The sequence below is a fragment of the Aspergillus ibericus genome, assembly GCF_003184845.1.
Source record: "Aspergillus ibericus CBS 121593 unplaced genomic scaffold BO80scaffold_24, whole genome shotgun sequence".
Classification (NCBI taxonomy): Eukaryota; Fungi; Ascomycota; class Eurotiomycetes; order Eurotiales; family Aspergillaceae; genus Aspergillus; species Aspergillus ibericus.
In genome coordinates, this window is record NW_020292122.1 from 212,620 (window position 1) to 230,819 (window position 18,200).

Below are 18,200 nucleotides of genomic sequence, written 5' to 3' on the forward strand. Positions count from 1 at the left end.
TCCAGTGGAGCGGATGCACCATGTTGCCTGTCAACTGTCACGGGTTCCGGTGGAGGCCACTTCCCCATGATCATTTCGGCCGGAGCCGATCAGCCAATCGCAGGTCGAATCGAAGGATGGGTCCGGGTGACCAATCAGGGGGCAAGCGGAGGTTCCTAAGATGCATAGAAATCCTTCTGAGAGAAACAAACTTAATGGACAGAGTTGAGTAAAGTCAAAGACGGGCTGCAATGATCGGCTCGCCCGGCATCCTCCCGTCCGATCAGTCCATTCAGCCAGTGGCATTCATCATAGTCGGGAATCAAAGTCAATCGGCCCTAGTAATGACCCTATTCATGGTAGAATAATATCGATACGTATATCTCCTCCCTTTACTCATAGGAAGTGATCGGTCGGGAGAGGACAAGGTTCAATCGATAAAGGTGGCTGATTGCCAACACGAAGTGTGAAACAGTCCGGACCAACCTTCTGCCCAAGTGACGGCAGTCCGCGCGCCCTTTTGATGGGCCACTGTCTCCCGCTACGGTGTCGCGGGGACCCGGATGGTTGAGTGTCAATAATGGAGGATACTCCAGGAGGAATCTGCCTCTTCTCCATGCGGTTGCAGTGAATGCCATCCGATTTTCGCTGGCAGAACATTCCGTCTATATCGTGTAGCGCACCGGGTCAAATCCACCTCGTTGAAGTCCAGCTCCATGGAGGTGAGGTGGACCGCGGCTGGATAAGTTAGTCTGGGGCAGGCAAGGCTACGGAACGGGAGCCAAAAACACACTCACATACCGTACATTGCCGCGCCATACAGGACTGTCAGGTGCCTGGTTCCATTAGCATTGTTGTTCCGCCCTTTGCCCGCCACCATTTGTCAAAACCTACGGATTATGGGGCACGACAACCGTTAGCCCAGGGGCATTGAAGTGACGATTGAGTGACTGAGTCACGTAGGGGATGTGTGCACCCCCACCGACGATAAAGACATGCTGCATACCCGTTCACACCTTTTTCCCCGAGCAATGAGGAGCAGTGGGGTGCTGCTGCGTCGTTATCATCGTCCGGGCCCTGTCAACCATGGGCTCCAGAATACTGATCATATCCTGTTTGGACAAGAGGACCCTGCCCGTCCGAGCGTCATAATGAATGGGAACTGGGGTTGTTGGGGGGCATGGGGAATATCAGGGGGTATTGACGCTCCGGGAAATGGTCCTGTCGCAGATTCAAAAGCAACGCTTCAAACTGGATCATAAACTGACTTCCCGGAGCTCTGCTATTGACGGGGCGACCTGTGAACCCGTCGCCAAACCGGGCCTGCATCAAGCTGTACAGGCGGCTGTAAATCGACGCCACCCCGCATTTCCCCGCTGTGAAGCCAATGTCAGCGGGGTAAATACCTAGCATTACGCCAACTTGCTGCATAGCGGGGCGATGCAGCCTGGAGTAGCCGGAGGAACTCCTCGCAGACATCGGCGGCACTGAGGGTGTGGGGAAGATTGAAAATTCCTTGCCTGATGTGTTCATTGTCCAAACCTTGGTCGAGTTGCAAATGAAACCAGGAAGCACAGTTCATCCCTGGCAACACCTGGGCTCCCCAGTGGCGACCTGGGGGGTGCTCCAGCACCGAGGGTATTTGCCCTCCTACAAATAAGCTTTCAGGGCGCCTACCCCCGCTGTTTCTATTCTGATCCTCTGAGACTTTACTGTCCAATTTTAGCTCGAAAAGACGTCTTCCGTCCTTGATCCCGCGTTACTGTGATTTACCGGCCCGTGTAATGCCCCAGACTCGGGGTCGTATCTTTCAATGCCGATCCTCTTTGGGGCTTTGGCCTCGTACTTTTACCCCGTCAGCTTTGTTTTACCCAACAACCACATTCTTCGATTACTGAAAGCTTCCTTGCTCCACTCAGTATGATGGGATCCTTGCCTGGACGAAACCGATTGTCGACCATAGCTGAACCACAGCACGAAAGGGTTCGTGACCCCGGTATCTCCAAACAAAGCATCTCCCCGATCGACTTTCATACGCTCGTCAGCATATATACCCCGACAAAGCCCGCCTCCCTTGCTGCCTTCCTTCTCTCCTTCCGAGCAGGCGTCGAGCAAACCCCCCGAGACCCAGTCGTCCCTATCCATCATGCCGCCCAAACGTCCAGCCGCTGCAAAGAAGAAAAAGGGCAACTCCAAGGTAATTCCCGCATATGATCTCATATCATGGTCTGAAGGAGTCCCTGCAAAGGGGCTATTAGGATTGGTCTAATCGGATGAATTTCAGCCCTCTTCGAAACCATCCTCGAAACAGAGCCAAAGCCCGAAACCCGACAAAGAACCGACCCCTCCTGCCAACCAAGCGACAGTGATGACAGGGACAGACAAGAACCTCGAAGCGGGAGGTGGAAGTCCACCTGTAGCGCCAGACGAGACAAAAAAAACGTGATGAAGTGATTGAGCAACTAAATAAGGAGCTTTCAGCTGCGGTAGCAGATCTGGAGTGTCTCAAGGCCACCCACAATGACTGGGGGGCAAGGTGCAATCGATGGGACACCAAGACGATCGGTGATCTGGAGGAAATATTCCTCCATCTTTTCATTAACGTCGGGAACTGGGCATATCGGAATATTGATGCCCCGGCCCTGGACAGCCTTTCTGCGAGCACCAAGCAAGATCTCCTTAGGCGCCTTGAAGGCTACTGTCTCCAGGCAGATCTTAATGAAACCATGTCCAGACTTTGCCCTCTCGTCCGAAATGCCTTTGCCGATAAACTGGTGACCATGCTTCTGATCAAGGATTGCATTACGCGATTCTTTATCAATCCGTTTTGGTATATCGCGCCTGACCCAAACCCCGCCCCTGATACCGATGAGGGGATCCAAGCAAGACCGACGGAGTTTGGCAAGCAGCTCTATACCTTTTTCGAAATATCCTTCCAAGTAAGTCCTTCCTCGCCGAGTATTCGGGATACTGACAGCTTTGTCTAGCCGGGAACGGATTCATCCCCTCGTGGCGTTTATGGACAGTCCGCTTCTCCAACCCACAGGATCCCTTTTTTCGATCCCCATCGTACAATCTCGAGTGACTTTTCCACACAGATGCATGAGCGTCGGGAATCCATGGTCGACGTGATGGTCCAGCAGGTCTTGACTGACCCGCTCCTCCAGACGCTCCTGACCACCCCGGAAAACAAAGACGATGCTACGTCGCGGGACCGAGAGCTGAAAGAGATCTATCAGGAGGCTGCCCGGCTAGCGGTTGATATATCAACCCATACTATCTATTTGGAGTTCCGGACACTGGACAATATTGAGCCGAGGTTTCAGCGTCCCTCGACAGATCTTGAACCGTCAGCCCGGTGTGGCTTGCAGGAGATTGATAACCGCCCAGATGGGCATCGAATTCTGGCCATGAGCTACCCAGCCATCTACGTCCATGATGATATGACACAGCCTCCCTTGAGGTCGTGTTTGGTAAAGGGTTGTGTTCTCCTTGAGAACGACCAGGACTGATTCATCCTTTTTGCGCATCTTCTGGTTTCTCTATACTCTGCTTCTTCATTCCTTCTGTACAGGGCGCCATCGATCTTGGTGCTTCTAATTGCTGATGACAGGTGAATTCAGCTTTCCGGTCTTCCTTCTCTTCTTCTTCTTCTTCTTCTTCTTCTTCTTCTTCTTCATCATCAGAGATTCGTCGCGGTCAAGAGCCCAGATTGTCATGTAGTTGCCACTCTATCGTTGTCGGTACTCATAGCTCTCAAGCCCCCACTTTTTATTTCTATCTTTACTTTCCATTCATTCTTTGCATCTTGTATGAGGAATGTGTAGTACACTGGCTTCTCCATGTCCCGGGCCAACTGGCCAATTGCTCCAACTGGATTGATGATCGGTGCCCTGCCGGATCCTACTGGAGTGCCCCATATCGCCTCCCCAAATCCTACTCAGATGGCCGAACCGTGGTCAGAAGGGCAAAGAGAAGGGTTTCGGCAAGGTTGTTATTTCTATGGCTGTCCTGGTGATGGTATACTGTTTAGGTTGGTTATAGGATCGGCCAACGGACATCCATTCATTTACTCCTCGACTCCAATGGGACAACTCTGTGACTTTGTTACGCATCATTGCTTATTCAATCTGGGTGTGTCTTTGTATCGTCAGGGTGGAACTAGGGTAGTCTCCTCTCGGTTCTCAGTCTGGCTAATCAGATGAGTACATTCATCAATCGCTCCTCGCACCGTACGCCGTAACTAGCCATATACTTGGCAGAGCCAGGCCAATTCCCGATCAGTCTGATATTACCAGTCACTTCTGTGTGCGGAAACCCGTAGGAAACGCCTAAATGGTATTAGATCTCTGTGCCTTCAAGAGTGTGGAATCTATTTTGGGAGGTGGGGGTTAAGGAGGAGGGGGGGGGGGGGGGGTACTCGTGGCTGTCGTGCCGTAGTCGACAGCGATGATCATTCGAGGGTTGGAATCTAAGGCCATCTCGAGAAATCGATATGATCAAAGTTTCGTATGAGCGATGGGTGGAGTGAAGTTCAATGACCACCAGGAGAGCGGGCCAACGCTGGCTGTCAAAAGGCGCCCTGTGGCTACTTAAACGAGGAGGCGGCATCCCCTCCCTCTGATGGGGGGGGGATCGTCTTCGTGGCCTTCGTCATCGGATCTCGAGGTTTCGCCAAAAGTCCCTTTCGTGTCTCTCTGCCGGATCCGACATGCTAGGGTAGAACCTCAAAAGTCCCAGGGATGCCCCCTGTACGACCCGTGACTCGGCGATTCACCAAGACTGGCCGGTCAATAGCGGTGGTTGAACAAAGGATCAGGAGACTCCGCCTCCCCCCCTCTCTTCCCCACTCTCCCTTTTCTTTCTTTTGTTGCTTTCCTTCTGCCTTTCTCTCTTCTCGCATCTGTGAACGACCTTTACCCCCCCCCTCAATGCCTAGGAAAGTAGCAAAGACTGCCAAAAAGGCCAACGAGGCGAGTCTATCCATCTTCATCTGGCTGCCTACTGGTATGAGCAACGTACTTACATCCTGACTATAGCCTCTCCCGGCCGAGCCGACCGCCGTATCAGGCGACCGTCCACGGAGGACTGCCGCAAAGGCTAAAACCCCAAAGGTGAGGCATGGTCGTGCGGATAACCTCCTTTTCAAGTAAATCATCACGTTAACGATCTAAGTAGAAGCCGACCTCCGCGGAACGGATTCGACTCCTCGAGGAGACCATCGCGGATCTGGAGAAAGACAACCGGACCTTGCGGGGGAAGAAACAGGCCCTGAAGGACGCCAATCCAGCAGAGGACTCCAATCAGTTGCTGAAGGCAACGATCAAGAAGTTCAACGAATACCATGCCATAGTGGGGAAAGTGTTCTATCGGTATGTCGAGGACAACCAGTTCGCGACAGATCAGCTCGCCATGGATAATGCACTAGGTTCCTCGAGCCTGGAATGGGCTGATCTGTTTCCCTATAACTGGTCGAAGGAGATACGATGCGCTTGCGGCTTGTTCAAAGAATGGGTGATGAATCATGCCCGACAGGAACCTCAGGACCTTTCTCGGGAACAGAAGACGGACCTGATCCGTCGCTTAGATGGCTATTGCGTGCAGGAAGACATGGATTACATTTATTCCAGTCTCCCCAGGTCTCTCCAAGGCCGGCTTCTGCCACAATTGGTGGCGACCTATTTTATCAAAGACTGCGTGGATAGGTTCTTCACAAATCCCTTTTGGTGGATCGTTCCTCAGCCGGGCATTCAGAAAGGGGACGGTGAGAAGTCTCATTCGAGCACCTCTGACTTCGCAACCCAGCTACACGAACTGTATCAGAACATGCTTGCTGGCAAGGCACTCCCTCCCTGGCCTTTGCAACCATGACTGATGTATGACGGTAATCCCAGCTAAACCACAGGATGCCCATCTTTGGCGGCTATGGACCACGCGTTTCGCCCATCCATGGGCCGGTTTTGGTAGCGAGATGGTCTCGCATCGGATTTCTACCGTCAACTCCATCTGCGCGGACGCTCTGAAACAGGACTTCTTGCAGTCCCTGCTCCGGGATTCCGACCCGTCAGTCATTTCTTCTAGAGACGACTGGCTGCAGCGGATCTACCACCACTTTGCGGAAATATCGGTGAAAATGGCAGCCCATCTTTCTTATGTGCAGCTCGGGACGCTCCACGATATCGATCCTTACTTTCGCCGCTCTTCAGATAATACCGAGGCATCATACGGTCATGGCAAAGTAGACAAGCTAGATGGACATCGGGTCTTGGTCCTAGAGCAGCCGGCTGTCTACATTCGGGGCGGATGGGAAGACCCCAATGGCAGTGTCATCCAAAAGAAAGCCGTTGTCTATGTTGAAGAGCGAGATGATTCGAGCAAGTGAGCTCCAGTGGGCTGCCTTTGTCTATGCTGTTTGCCTGCGTTTTATTTTATTTATTTATTCTTTTTTTTCTTTTTTTTCTTTTTTTCTTTTTTGCCTCGGTTCTCCTGGCTGTATTGGTTCTGTTTGTGACAAATTCACTATTAACATTTTCGTCAATCGCACGCATGTCAGAGCAAGTAATCTGTTTGATTTTTCACCATCAGGACATATGCCCATTCCATCCCGGACCGTCCCTGGCAGTTGCCACATTAGTTATAAAACTCCACAAAACACAAGGAGTCTGCAGGCCGTAAGCAGTATGCGTATATCTTCCTCTTTTACATCTCGTTTGAGAGCATTTGCCAGCCAGTCTGCAATCTCAGGAATGCTACCACGGATTTATCTAGACTGTGAAGATGCCTATGTTTGTATCAGGCCATATTTGGTCTTTTTGTTAGATACTACTGTTTTCATCGGGGCGGAGAAAGGTTCGTATCTTTCTGTTGATACCATGGACTATGGGATAACGGCAGTCAATCCATTCAGCTGGCATTCAACGGAACCTCCTTTCCTTGGCTGTGTTTTTGGTGGCAGTTGAGCTGTTTGGAATCGTAAGATCTCTTCTATTGAAGGTGTAATTACCCTTCATCGACTAGAAAGGATGATGTGATCGTGGTAACTATATGGTCTGGACTGACCAGATGCATGGAAGATTGTTAGAAATTATCTTGATGAGGCGCTTGTGTAATTTGAGTTTGAATCACTGGCTTGCTTGTAGGCTGCATTTTGACCTTGTGTTGCATTGCGAGGTTGAAAGAGCGTGGAGCTGCAGTTGATATTACTGACACTGATTTGCCGGCCTAGTCTAGGTTATTTTAGAAGGGAAACATGCCGGAAAATGTACACGATACTCTTAGCCCCTAGTAATTAGTACCTACAGCCATTATAAACACCCAGTACCGTGTAGGAGGTAATATCCTATAGGCGGTCGAATTGTTAGCCATGGCATGGTAGAAACAAGCATGATGAACAGGATATCATGTTGGTCACCTCGAACCCCAGCTCTCGCAGTCGTCTTGTTTCAGCACCATACACCATTCTAGATAGTACCTTGTCCTGCAATGGGCCCTCTGCCTGAGAATTTGTAGCTCTGTATGCTCTTTTAGGGTTCTGGCCCTGTTCAAAGGGATGTATGTAATTACTGTAATTTACACTGTAGGTTATTTCACCGTGCTAACAGGGTCTGGCAAGATGCTGGTAAGTTCCATCTATTAGTGGTGTCACAGGTATCGATCTGAATCTTTGGTTACCAGACAGCTTCTTTATCTTCATTACCCTTGAACTCTGGTAGCGGTATATCTTTCTTTGTCTAGTCTTGCTGGGACTAATGACAGTATCTACAGACCTGACCACCGCCCGGTTCTTTGTTCGGTTTCAACAGCTGGCAAATCAGGATCGAGATCTAGGCATGTAATCACGTGTCTGTGAATTTTTCCCGGGAGATTATTTATCCGGTTTGTCTTGCTCAGCTCAGTCCGTCCCAATCATCTCATCTCATTCATCCCATTTTCTCATCTCTCGAATCTACAAGTACTTCATCGGATTCCCAGGGAGATTCACGGATGCCCAGGGAGATTCGCGGCATCATGCCCACTCCAAAGTCTCATTGATGAAATCCTGTTTTGCACCATGATGCCATCAGACCCACGTTTCAGCGGGCCCGGTGCGGTTGCAGTCTGCCATGCTGAACACATACTCGTCAACTCACTATCAACATCTTAGACGTGAGAGGCTGACTGTCCTACCCGTCATACGAGAATCTGTCTCCGTGGGATCAATACATGCAGAAACTTGGATAGCGGGATCGAAGCTCGATCCACCCCCATATAACATCTTATCCGATCCGGGGCTATCGTCCACTAGTTAGCTACACTACAGCTGACATCTCACCGGATGATGCCCCATCCCGGACCGTCGTCGGCCATACCTTATCTGCCCGTTCTCTTCTCTGGCTGGCTGCTTCATTCCATCCGACACAAATCTTTTGCAAATGCTTTCCAGAAGCCTTCTGTATCTCGGCTAAATGCCCCACAATCTGGGGCCCCCATTTTGCCGAGCCGACCAGACCATCGGAGCCGTTCACGTCCCGATCAATCCCGAGCAGCCCTGACCGGCCATTTCCGACTGCACACCGTCTGCACGCGACCTCCCACCATTCTTCTTATCTTGATCACCATGCAGTCCATCACTTATCTCGATCCTGCAGGACCACCCCCGACCCAATCGCCATCACCCCAGAAAATGGTCGTCACCTATCTCCCCGAATATGAAAGCGACGAGACGCCACACCCGTCGCATCACGGCCTCGAGCCCGCCATCCCGCCCTTCGCCGGCCGCGTCGGCGGAAACCAGGACTTTGTCATTGATCGCAGCGATCCCAAGAACTCCAAGGTGCTCGAAAAGCTCCCTGATGCGGCGCCCTGCATGACCCTGGCGGAGATTTTCGATCTGCGGGGATTCCTCAGCGTGGATTTATGGAAATTCGCCGTTCTCGAATGCATCGGTACGCCGACCATCTTCACCTCAACCCCTCCATACTAACTTATACCAGCCAGCATGATGAACGTCTTCATCACCAGCTGGGTCACTACCCACCCCTTATCCGCCACCACCGCCCCCCAAACCCAAGCCGGCGTCTACGCCACCGTCACCTTCTTCTCCCCCACCTTCGGCGGCCTCACCAACCTCCTCCTCACCCCGCTCCTCATCTACACCTTCTCCCCGTCTAGCGGCGGCCACATCAGCCCAACCATCACCCTCGCCACCTTCTTCGCCCGCATCATCTCCTTCCCGCGCATGGTCCTCTACCTCGCCGGCCAAACCCTCGGCGGCGCCTTAGCAGGCTTCGCTCTCCACAGCGCCTACGGCACGCGCGCCTTCACCGTCGGTGGCTGCCACATCGACACCACCATGGTCTCCGCCTCGGACGGCCTCATCATTGAATTCTTCGCCTGCTTGATCCTGATTTTCCTTGCCTTTGGCGTGGCCCTGGATCCCAGACAAGCTAAGGTCTTTGGCCCGGCTGTATCCCCGTGGCTTGTGGGTGTGGTTTTGGGGATTGTTACCTGGGGGACGGCTTTTACGCGGGAAGGTTATATCGGTGCGAGTGAGTATTCATCCCTTCCTAAGAAAACCTCAGTTCCATACCCTCCCTACCATGAGATATATCTAACGAAATAGGCGTCAATCCAGCACGATGTCTCGGCGCGTACGTGGCGAGTGAATTCCCCACTTATCATTGGATTCATTGGGTGGGTTTCCATCCCCCTCCCCTCCCCAATGTCACAAAATGGAGTAATAACTAACAAAACCAGATCGGACCCCTCGCCGCAGCCGCCGTGCACGGACTCGTATATTTTGTCGATCCGATGTGGAAGGATCCTCGGGGCGAGTAAACCCTTCTTTAGCCAGTCCTAGTACTGGCATGTAAATAGATGTATATAAGTGTATGTGTATACTAGAATAAGAATATAGATGGAGTTATCTACATTTTTGAAATATGATTGCTTGTTTTCTTGGCGTGTCTTGGCGGTGGGGTTTTTCTTGGCTTGGTGTAAGTGGCTCATTAGGATGGGTAGGGAGTTTGTTTGGGTGGTGGGGGTGATATAAGTAGGGGAATGTTGGGTTCTGGATAATGATAAGGAGTGATATTGGGATAGATGGGTTGTTAGATTGACGAGTCTTGCAGTCAGGTGTGTTAGCGGGGTAGATTATTGCACAGATTTATCCCGCACCGCTCGGATGTATCGAGCGGCGGAGATAGTATCCGTATTTGGACTTGTCTTAGGGCGGAACCTAATTTCATAGAGTTGGATAAACAGATTGGAATCTGGAGACAGCAATCACCATATAATTAAGCCATTTGAACGATGCAATTCTATTTCACACAGTAATTGCGATATCTTCCCAAGAGTAAACAACATGAATACGGAGCGGGGTAAGGGTGGATACATTGTGGAAGGTTCCTCTGCGGGGAATACTAAAATTGACAGATTTGTTGCAGGAGTCGGTAGTCTAGGGTCTGGAAAGGGAGGGGTGTCCTGCTTTGTCAAGACCCAGATTCGTAGGGGTGAATCTGATAAACGGGGTATGTACCTGTCATTGTGATGCGAAGAAGTGAATGTGATGATAAGGGGACAGGCACGTGGTGAAGGATGGATACTTATTCCGCAGAAGCGGGTATCTACATCAGTTGACTTACATATCCCTCTTGGTCGCCTGCCCGAAGTCCTATGCAGTCAGTTGAGTTTACATTAAGTTCACATGTTACTGCAGATATCCGTCCGCTGACAAACCGGATAACCCAGGCACTCGTAAATAATCAACATTACCCATATCATAATACATCAAGCCAATTCACATTCAATCAAACTCTCCACACCTCGCCGAACCGTCCAGATCTTGGTAATCCTCAGTCCAGCCGACTTGACCAGCGCCCGCCACTGCGTCTCCGTGCGCTCCGTCGACGCAAAGTCCGCCATCATGATGATGTCCAGACTGGTGGTTTCCCAGTACGCGTTCGTGCTGGGGATGACGTTTTCGTTCAGGAGCAACTTGCTGTAGCCGGGCTTCATGGCGGGGATGACATTGGCTAGGATGCGACGGCAGTCGGCGTCTGTCCAGTCGTGCAGGACGGAGTGCATGTAGTATGCGCGCGCGCCTGATCACGGGTCAGTGGTGCTCATCACTGGTTGTATGCTGTATCTAACGCACCCTTGATTGGCTGCTCCGTGAAAAAGTCATGGTCCATGAGTTCGATCGCTGGATCCAGATTCATTGTTCTCGCTTGTTCCACGACCTTGGGTAAGTCCTGTAGGATCAACCGTCCTGGCACTTGAGGCCATTTGCGATGGAACTCGGACAGATCATGTCCCATGCTGCCGCCCATGTCGACCAGCAATACTTCCAGCTCGTTGATCCTGGTGTCTGTTACCAGCGAGGGAACGGGGTAGAAACCCACGTCCATCCAGCTGGGTCGGCCTTGATGGTATGCGGACATGTGGTTGTTGAATTGTACCGCATGGGCAGGGTTCTCGCGGAGGAAGTCGAAGAAGTGCAGTGGGGTCTTGAAACCCCGTTGGAAGGCGCAGTTTGTGCCATCGCTGGGGTTGCGGTAGTTGGTTTTCTTGAGTTGGGCGGGGAGTGCGAGGACGCCGTCGGTGATGCAGCCGGTCCTGCCCTGTTAATATCGATCGTAGGGGGCAGGTATGGGGGCTTACATGCACGGATAGGCGTCGCTGTATCGGGGCGAGCCCATCGAGATGGAGAACCCGGTTCGACGGTACTCATCAGGCCCGGTTTCGATGATGACGCCCATGGCGGCGAGGTGTTTCAAGATTCGGGCTGTCAATTAGCTTTGTGGATGCCAAGGACTACTGAACCTACCGAGCATTGTGGGGTCGGCATGCGTTGCTGCAGCCAGCTCGGTGGCCGACTTGGGTCTATCATCCTGCGAGAGAACCGTGAACAGACCCAGGTCAACGCCGGTTTCGATCGCCGCATACAGCGTGCTCTGCGAGTATTAGTATGAGAAGTCCATCGCATCTATGGCAGTACCTGAGACCAGCAGTGTCGGATGATTGCCTCGCGAGGAGTCTCCAGCGCATACACCAATGATCGCGCGGTGTCGAGGATTTTCGTGCGCTCATTCTCATCGCTCTCCGTGAGGTATGCCTCACCATGCAGGGCGAGCCGCTTCAGCAGAGTGGGCACCTCCTCAGGGGCGTTAGGAGAAATCGCAACATTGCCATCGACAAAAGCCTGGACAGGCGGTTCGACGTGTCCATTCGCATGGCTCTCGGCGGGGCCGTTGTTTGCTGCTACTGCGACAGTCATTGTGATAGATCACTTTGAACGGATGGAGAAAGGTTGGGCGATGGAGACGGCATGTTATACTGCAGGGTACTGTCAGGTTCCCCTGAACATGGCCGGCGAGTGGCCGACGCTACGATAACGGCATGGCAGCTGATGCAGTGGAAGTGGGCCTACCCAGAGGGGTAAGCCGGCAGTCGGTTGCCTATCTGGGCTGGGTGACCGTTAGAACGTGGCGGAATGCCGACAGGATCGATCAGCATTGGACGCGTATGGGCCATGTCGGTCTGGCCGCCCATCGATGAGCCGTTGGTCGGTGCTGCTGCCTGCAGCTAGCCAGCTACAAAGTGCATGCCTGAATTAATTTACTTGGCGACTCTCGGGCCCCCTGCAGGTGCAATAAGTAGATAACGCATGAACATCTGGCATAGCATGACATCCATATGCGTACCTGGCAGGATGTTCAGGAGTCAGCATAGCACCGTTAGCACGCCGTTGGCCCGCGGTGGTATTAACCGGATGGGTCGGCTTCCTTCCTGACATGCCTGATCAGGAAGTGACAGGTCTTGACACCGAGCTAATGATCCTTCGGGCCCAGTTGCTCTCCTGGTTGCCAATTACCGTGGTTGCGATTTGCCATCTGGTTGCCTAAATTGTAATCCCTTAGAATTGAGCTGTTTGCTTGGACCTATCCGGGCTCGCTGGACTCCAAACAAAGTACCTTCATTAAACATCCCGGATGCCACCACTGGCAGACCCCGACCAGGCAACGATCGGAATAATAAGCGTACTAAGCTTTAGCCTTTAACGGCCGTGGCGGCTGACGGCCCCACAACCCGGCTGTCACCCTCGGACGGATTGAGACCCGCCAACAGGAGTTTTGCTCGGCTGCATGGATCTCCTGCAACGTTACCAAAACGGACAGCCGTGCAGCCATCCTGGTCGTGTCAGCACCGTATCCGCTAGTTGTTGCCTGGCTGCTCGCTTGCCACCGCACCAATAACATGAAACAGGCCGAAAATGACCAGTCGCGAGCGGCGTTCGTCTGACGGACTTCTGTCAAAATCACTTGATGTACCGACTTGATCGTCAATCCTCCAATCCTTGACAATGTCCTGCTCTGCCCCTTGTTGCAGATATCTCATGTCGACATTCATATTCTGATCACGTCCGTCGCAATCGTGCGTGAAGTCGGTGCAAAGATGACGACCACAGAACATGGCAACGCCAGCGATGACAAGGGGCCGATGATCCTGGCAGTGCTCTGGGCATTGACAGGCCTCACGACCGTGCTTGTCATAGCGCGCATGTACATCCGAACGAGTCTGCTACATAACCTCGGGGCAGACGACTGGCTGATCGCCGCATCGTTGGTATGTAGATACCTTCGTGGAGTGTCACTCTAACGCCAGCAGACGATGGGCCTCATCTACTGCGGAATCACGACTGCCAATGTGGAAATGGGATACGGGAAGCACGCCTGGTTGCTCAGCGAGCGGACAGTGGAAAAGGCTACTTTTCTCAATTGTCTGAGCTTCCTCTTTGGTATCATTTCCTTCACGATACCCAAGCTGGCAGTGACGGCCATGCTGAACCGGATCCTCAACCCGAATCTCGTCCAGCGCGTGTATCTATGGTCTTTGACCAGCCTGGCAGCTGTGGTTTCCGGCATCTGCATCATCATTTTATTCACCATGTGCGATCCGCCCAAGGCACTATGGCAGTCGCATCTGGTGACAGAGGGGAAGGCGACCTGCAAGGACGTGTGGATTCTCATCGACTATGCAATCTTCACTGGAGGTAACGTTATATATCTATCTTTTGAGGTTTAGCTAACAATCCAGCCCTCTCCGCATTCGTCGATCTCACGCTGGCCATCTACCCCAGCACAGTCCTAATGAAACTTCACATGTCACTACGAAAACGCCTAGCTTTATGTGCAGCGTTAGGCCTGGGTTCAGTGTATGTCTATCCCTTCTGATTGATCCCAACTAACATCGCAGTGCATCCGCAATGGCCATCATCAAATGTACCCAGCTGAAGGGACTCGCCGATAAAACAGACTATACTTGTACGCCCCACCCCCACCACCCTGAATACAACACTAACTAACAACTGGAAACCAGACGGAACCGCCGACCTCGTCATGTGGACCAAGTACTCCCTCCCATCCCTACTCCAAAAATCCTATTGACACCGCTCAGCATCGAATCCAACGTCGTCATAATCGCCTCCTGCATCCCGACCCTCCAACCCGTCCTCGAACTCATCCTCGGCCGCCGCACCACAAGCTCCTACAACAACAGTCGCAACCGATACAAAGGCAGTTCCCAACTCCCCGATACCTCCTACGATCACAGCAAGTTATCCAAGCCCCGGAAGCCCGATTACGAGACCACAACGGTGGGCAGTCAGGAGAGTATTCTGCGGGAGGAGGAGAGGGGGCGAGGAGGGCTGGTGGTGGAGGAAAGTCATCCGCTGGGGGCGATTCGGAGGACGGATAATGTGACGGTGGAGTATGAGAGGAGGGGGGATGTAGAGGGGGAGGGGGAGCCAAGGACGTCGTGGTAGATGTTTTACTGTAATTGTTCTCGGTTGATGGTTTGGAGGTGTTTTGTTTGATAGATTAGTGAAACGTTTCCTTTCGGTGTAATATCTTGGTCGGAATTTGTCTATTAGCGCATATCACATCGCACTGACATAGCTACCATTAGATATAAACCAAATAATTAAAAAAAATAGATCAAAATCACAATTCAACCAAGCCTCTTAAAATTGGAACAAAGAACCAACCCCTCACCACTCACTCAGGCTTCACCTAAGAAAATAGACTCGATCTATCACCTACGGAGTACTCCGTACACTCAATCTAAGCCCTTGCATTTCACAAACCAACCACCCAATCACCATCCCCCACTCGACAAGGATAAAAGTACCTGCATCTGGAAGTTACTACGGTAAGTAGCTAGTTTAATTCATCCCCGGAATAGGTAAAATAAACGAATATCCCTGCATTATAACTCTGGGGATATTTATTCGCCGTGCGTGGTATACCACATATTTAGCTAGATGGTATTTATCCATAGGGATTAAATTAATCACATGGAACAATTTCCGCACACACACACACACACACACACACACACACCCTCTACACACATAAAAGGAGAATTTGAAGACGAGCTAAGCTCAGCAAAGAAAGTACGACAATGTAATAGTGGAATCATACTCTACCCCCCTGCCCCCCCTCTGTAGTCTGTCGGCCCCCATGTGACAGGATATGAAAAGTGGGTCTAATTTTCATCGGGCCAATCATGTAGGCATGGATAAATTATCCTCCGCTTTGCTACTGAGTCGGTTTCGATTAGTCGACTGGTCTGGTCTGGGCGGGGTTCGGATGGGGGAATGGGGTGAATGGCATGAGAGTGGGTCAATTCTGGTTTCGATGGGTAGGTACGGAGTAGAGACTCACTACAAGTACTATTTCGTAAGTAATTCTTACTACTAGGTACTTATCTACACAGTAAGTGCTATGTGAAAGGAGGGTATCTCGATTCTGGAGTTTCTCTAGCTTGTTTAAGCATTATCATAGATCCTTTTTCTTTTTTTTTTTTGGATGGGGGAGGACAATCTGGAGCACAGTAATTGAATGTACTCCATATGGTACCAGGTATGGAATTTCCTGGGTTAAATTCTGCAGGACTCGGTATTTGAGGTTCTTTGTACGTAGTATCTATCTAGATAAGGAATGGATGGGGATATGAGTATGATATGTCATGTGGGGCCTGGAAGAGTGCTAGAGACTACAGCTGGGTTTTATTTGATATTAATATAGCTGGTTTATTCTCCTGCGCTGGTAGAGTTGGGTTAGCACTTTGAATAGGAAAATATATTTAAGGAGGGTATTATCTTTAGTGGGTCGGATGTCCCTGCAGCCTTGTCGGGTGTGTTTCGTTCGTTGCATGTTTATCTGCGATTACTGTACATAGATACCTCATCAATATATAGAACATTACCAAGTATATCTTACCGAAGTCAATTGACAGTTACAACACCAAATATCACGATCGAATCCCTCTACCATCCATGACCACCTTACATGCATCCCTACAACATATACCGAAACGTCGGCGACTTATCCCCCATCTCCCCCAACTCCTCCAGCGAATACTGCGGTCGCAACTCCACCAACTTATCCACCCGTTCACGATTAATATGCACGTATGTGAACCGGGTAATCACAATCGCCACCACACCCATAATCCCGAATGCGAGTTCCAAGGCATGGCCGAGCACGTATTGCGGGGCGTCGCGGGTGCGGTAGAAGTGGGAGGCCATTGCTATTATCATTAGTATACTATCCTCAGCAAGAAGGAGGGAGGGGTAAGACGAACCGCCTGCAAAGTTCCCCAGGCCGATGTGAATGGCCATTCCGGCGGCACGTTTATGTTCCGCGGCGAGATTACTGCTGAGCCAGGTGATGAGGGCGGGAATGGCGGGGTAGATTCCTAGTCTTGGTTAGTTCAATTGTCTTGTTGAGACGAGATGGGGGAGGACCTAGGATTGCTAGAAAAACGCCAAAGTATACAAGGCCGGGAACCCATCGCTGTGATCCAGCCAGGCAGACGAAGAATCCCGCGACGATGCATCCGATGTGGAATAGTAGCAGAGGAGAGCGCTCGCCGTTGCGGTCGGCGAACCAGGCGGCGAGGATGGCAGCGATTGCGGCGGTGATGTATGGGGGAACCTGGTCGTCAGCAAGCATACGCTGTAGATGTTTGAGACATACTGTAAGCAGCTGCGCGGTGGAGGATGTATATCCCAGATCGCGGATGATGGTAGGCAGGAAGAATGAGATGCCGTATAGCGGACAGACGGCGGAAAAGTATACTGCAACTGTCAGCGGGGCCACCAACACCACGGGCACATACTTAGAATCGCCATATACACTTGCCAATCCTTGGCTGCATCCCAGACATACTTCCATTTGAACACCACTGTCTCTGGCACCACGTTGCCGTTATTGGAGAATTGCAGTCGCAAACGGCGCAGAACCCAGGCTCGTTCGTCCCGGGTCAGGAAGGATGCAGTATCGGGATAGTCGTACAGTACAAAATAGGCCATTACAGCCACAAGCACCGTCGCCAATCCTTCGATGATAAAGATCCAGCGCCAGCCAGAAAATCCACCGATGCCGTTCATTTTCTACTCTGTTAGCACAGCCAACATAGAGGTAGATCATGACTCACTCCGATCGCAAACGCAAGTAATCCTGAAAAAGCCCCCGCAATACTAGCAGCGCTGAAGCACAAGGCTTGGCGGAACTGAGCTTCATGTCGCGAGTACCACATGGTGATGTAGTAAGTCACGCCCGGGTAGATGCCGGCTTCTGCATGCCGTTAGCATGATACCATCCAATGAAGGTAATAATACCTGCAGCCCCCAGGAACGCCCTCGCAATAAGAAGCCCCTTGTAATTGGTGACAATCCCCATCAGAGTCTACAATTAGCGTCGTCTTGGCTGACGGGCGAGAACCCACCATCACAATCCCCCACGCCACCATCAGCGACGGAATCCATATGGACGGGCGCACTTTTTGCAGAATAAGGTTTGATGGCAATTCGAAAACAGTGTAGGTGAAGAAAAAGACCATGACTGAACCATTAGAATGACTCGATAACAGGCGGGACTACCTACGCGCCCAGTTATATTGTGTCCCTCCTAGGTGCAGATCATCCTCCATGCCTTCAATCCTGGCGTTGCCGATGTTCCCTCGATCGAGGAATGAAAAGAGGTATAGCAGGGTCAGCATAGGCATAAGGTGGAGGTCCATCTTCCGCAGCAGCTTTTTCTCATTGATGTGACTGAGGTTGAGACCGGTTGGATGTCGTTCGCGACATACTGTTCGGCCTTCATGGTGTTGCTTGGATGGTTTCCCAGGGGTCATGTCGATGGCAGTCGATTAATGAAGCCACGAAGTTCTGACGG

General features: G+C 51.5%; 8 protein-coding genes across 8 annotated transcripts; 4 read left to right on the top strand and 4 right to left on the bottom strand.

Moving 5' to 3' along the window:
* Positions 1 to 553: 553 nt before the first annotated feature.
* Positions 554 to 983, bottom strand: BO80DRAFT_445831 (uncharacterized protein; the record flags this gene model as incomplete). The annotated part of the gene is made up of 3 exons (XM_025721514.1): positions 554 to 717; positions 781 to 815; positions 874 to 983. 3 exons carry the CDS (start codon positions 981 to 983, stop codon positions 554 to 556), a joined length of 309 nt encoding a protein of 102 aa, XP_025574456.1.
* Positions 984 to 1,125: 142 nt separating this feature from the next.
* On the bottom strand, positions 1,126 to 1,561 carry BO80DRAFT_445832 (uncharacterized protein; the record flags this gene model as incomplete). The annotated part of the gene is made up of 2 exons (XM_025721515.1): positions 1,126 to 1,355; positions 1,402 to 1,561. The coding sequence occupies 2 exons, from the start codon at positions 1,559 to 1,561 to the stop codon at positions 1,126 to 1,128; spliced, it is 390 nt and encodes a 129-aa protein (XP_025574457.1).
* Positions 1,562 to 2,125: 564 nt separating this feature from the next.
* Positions 2,126 to 3,491, top strand: BO80DRAFT_445833 (uncharacterized protein; the record flags this gene model as incomplete). The annotated part of the gene is made up of 4 exons (XM_025721516.1): positions 2,126 to 2,176; positions 2,264 to 2,395; positions 2,451 to 2,918; positions 2,967 to 3,491. 4 exons carry the CDS (start codon positions 2,126 to 2,128, stop codon positions 3,489 to 3,491), a joined length of 1,176 nt encoding a protein of 391 aa, XP_025574458.1.
* Positions 3,492 to 4,888: 1,397 nt separating this feature from the next.
* BO80DRAFT_465560 (uncharacterized protein) lies at positions 4,889 to 6,361 on the top strand (the record flags this gene model as incomplete). Its single annotated transcript, XM_025722728.1, has 4 exons — positions 4,889 to 4,952; positions 5,019 to 5,093; positions 5,158 to 5,743; positions 5,874 to 6,361. The coding sequence occupies exons 1-4, from the start codon at positions 4,911 to 4,913 to the stop codon at positions 6,359 to 6,361; spliced, it is 1,191 nt and encodes a 396-aa protein (XP_025574459.1). The 5' UTR covers positions 4,889 to 4,910.
* Positions 6,362 to 8,641: 2,280 nt separating this feature from the next.
* BO80DRAFT_357530 (MIP transporter) lies at positions 8,642 to 9,795 on the top strand (the record flags this gene model as incomplete). The annotated part of the gene is made up of 4 exons (XM_025715841.1): positions 8,642 to 8,903; positions 8,952 to 9,506; positions 9,581 to 9,651; positions 9,715 to 9,795. The coding sequence occupies 4 exons, from the start codon at positions 8,642 to 8,644 to the stop codon at positions 9,793 to 9,795; spliced, it is 969 nt and encodes a 322-aa protein (XP_025574460.1).
* A 753-nt stretch (positions 9,796 to 10,548) lies between these two features.
* On the bottom strand, positions 10,549 to 12,310 carry BO80DRAFT_425925 (o-methyltransferase). Its single transcript, XM_025719640.1, has 5 exons — positions 11,957 to 12,310; positions 11,786 to 11,912; positions 11,620 to 11,743; positions 11,114 to 11,574; positions 10,549 to 11,060 (listed from the first exon to the last, which is right to left on the bottom strand). Exons 1-5 carry the CDS (start codon positions 12,233 to 12,235, stop codon positions 10,747 to 10,749), a joined length of 1,305 nt encoding a protein of 434 aa, XP_025574461.1. The 5' UTR covers positions 12,236 to 12,310; the 3' UTR covers positions 10,549 to 10,746.
* A 950-nt stretch (positions 12,311 to 13,260) lies between these two features.
* BO80DRAFT_408880 (uncharacterized protein) lies at positions 13,261 to 14,782 on the top strand (the record flags this gene model as incomplete). The annotated part of the gene is made up of 6 exons (XM_025717862.1): positions 13,261 to 13,584; positions 13,627 to 14,011; positions 14,044 to 14,173; positions 14,215 to 14,282; positions 14,338 to 14,368; positions 14,416 to 14,782. Exons 1-6 carry the CDS (start codon positions 13,414 to 13,416, stop codon positions 14,780 to 14,782), a joined length of 1,152 nt encoding a protein of 383 aa, XP_025574462.1. The 5' UTR covers positions 13,261 to 13,413.
* A 1,389-nt stretch (positions 14,783 to 16,171) lies between these two features.
* On the bottom strand, positions 16,172 to 18,183 carry BO80DRAFT_494296 (MFS general substrate transporter). Its single transcript, XM_025723864.1, has 9 exons — positions 17,910 to 18,183; positions 17,752 to 17,867; positions 17,645 to 17,711; positions 17,461 to 17,600; positions 17,143 to 17,416; positions 17,001 to 17,101; positions 16,769 to 16,958; positions 16,606 to 16,719; positions 16,172 to 16,551 (listed from the first exon to the last, which is right to left on the bottom strand). The coding sequence occupies exons 1-9, from the start codon at positions 18,157 to 18,159 to the stop codon at positions 16,319 to 16,321; spliced, it is 1,485 nt and encodes a 494-aa protein (XP_025574463.1). The 5' UTR covers positions 18,160 to 18,183; the 3' UTR covers positions 16,172 to 16,318.
* Between the last annotated feature and the right edge of the window lie 17 nt (positions 18,184 to 18,200).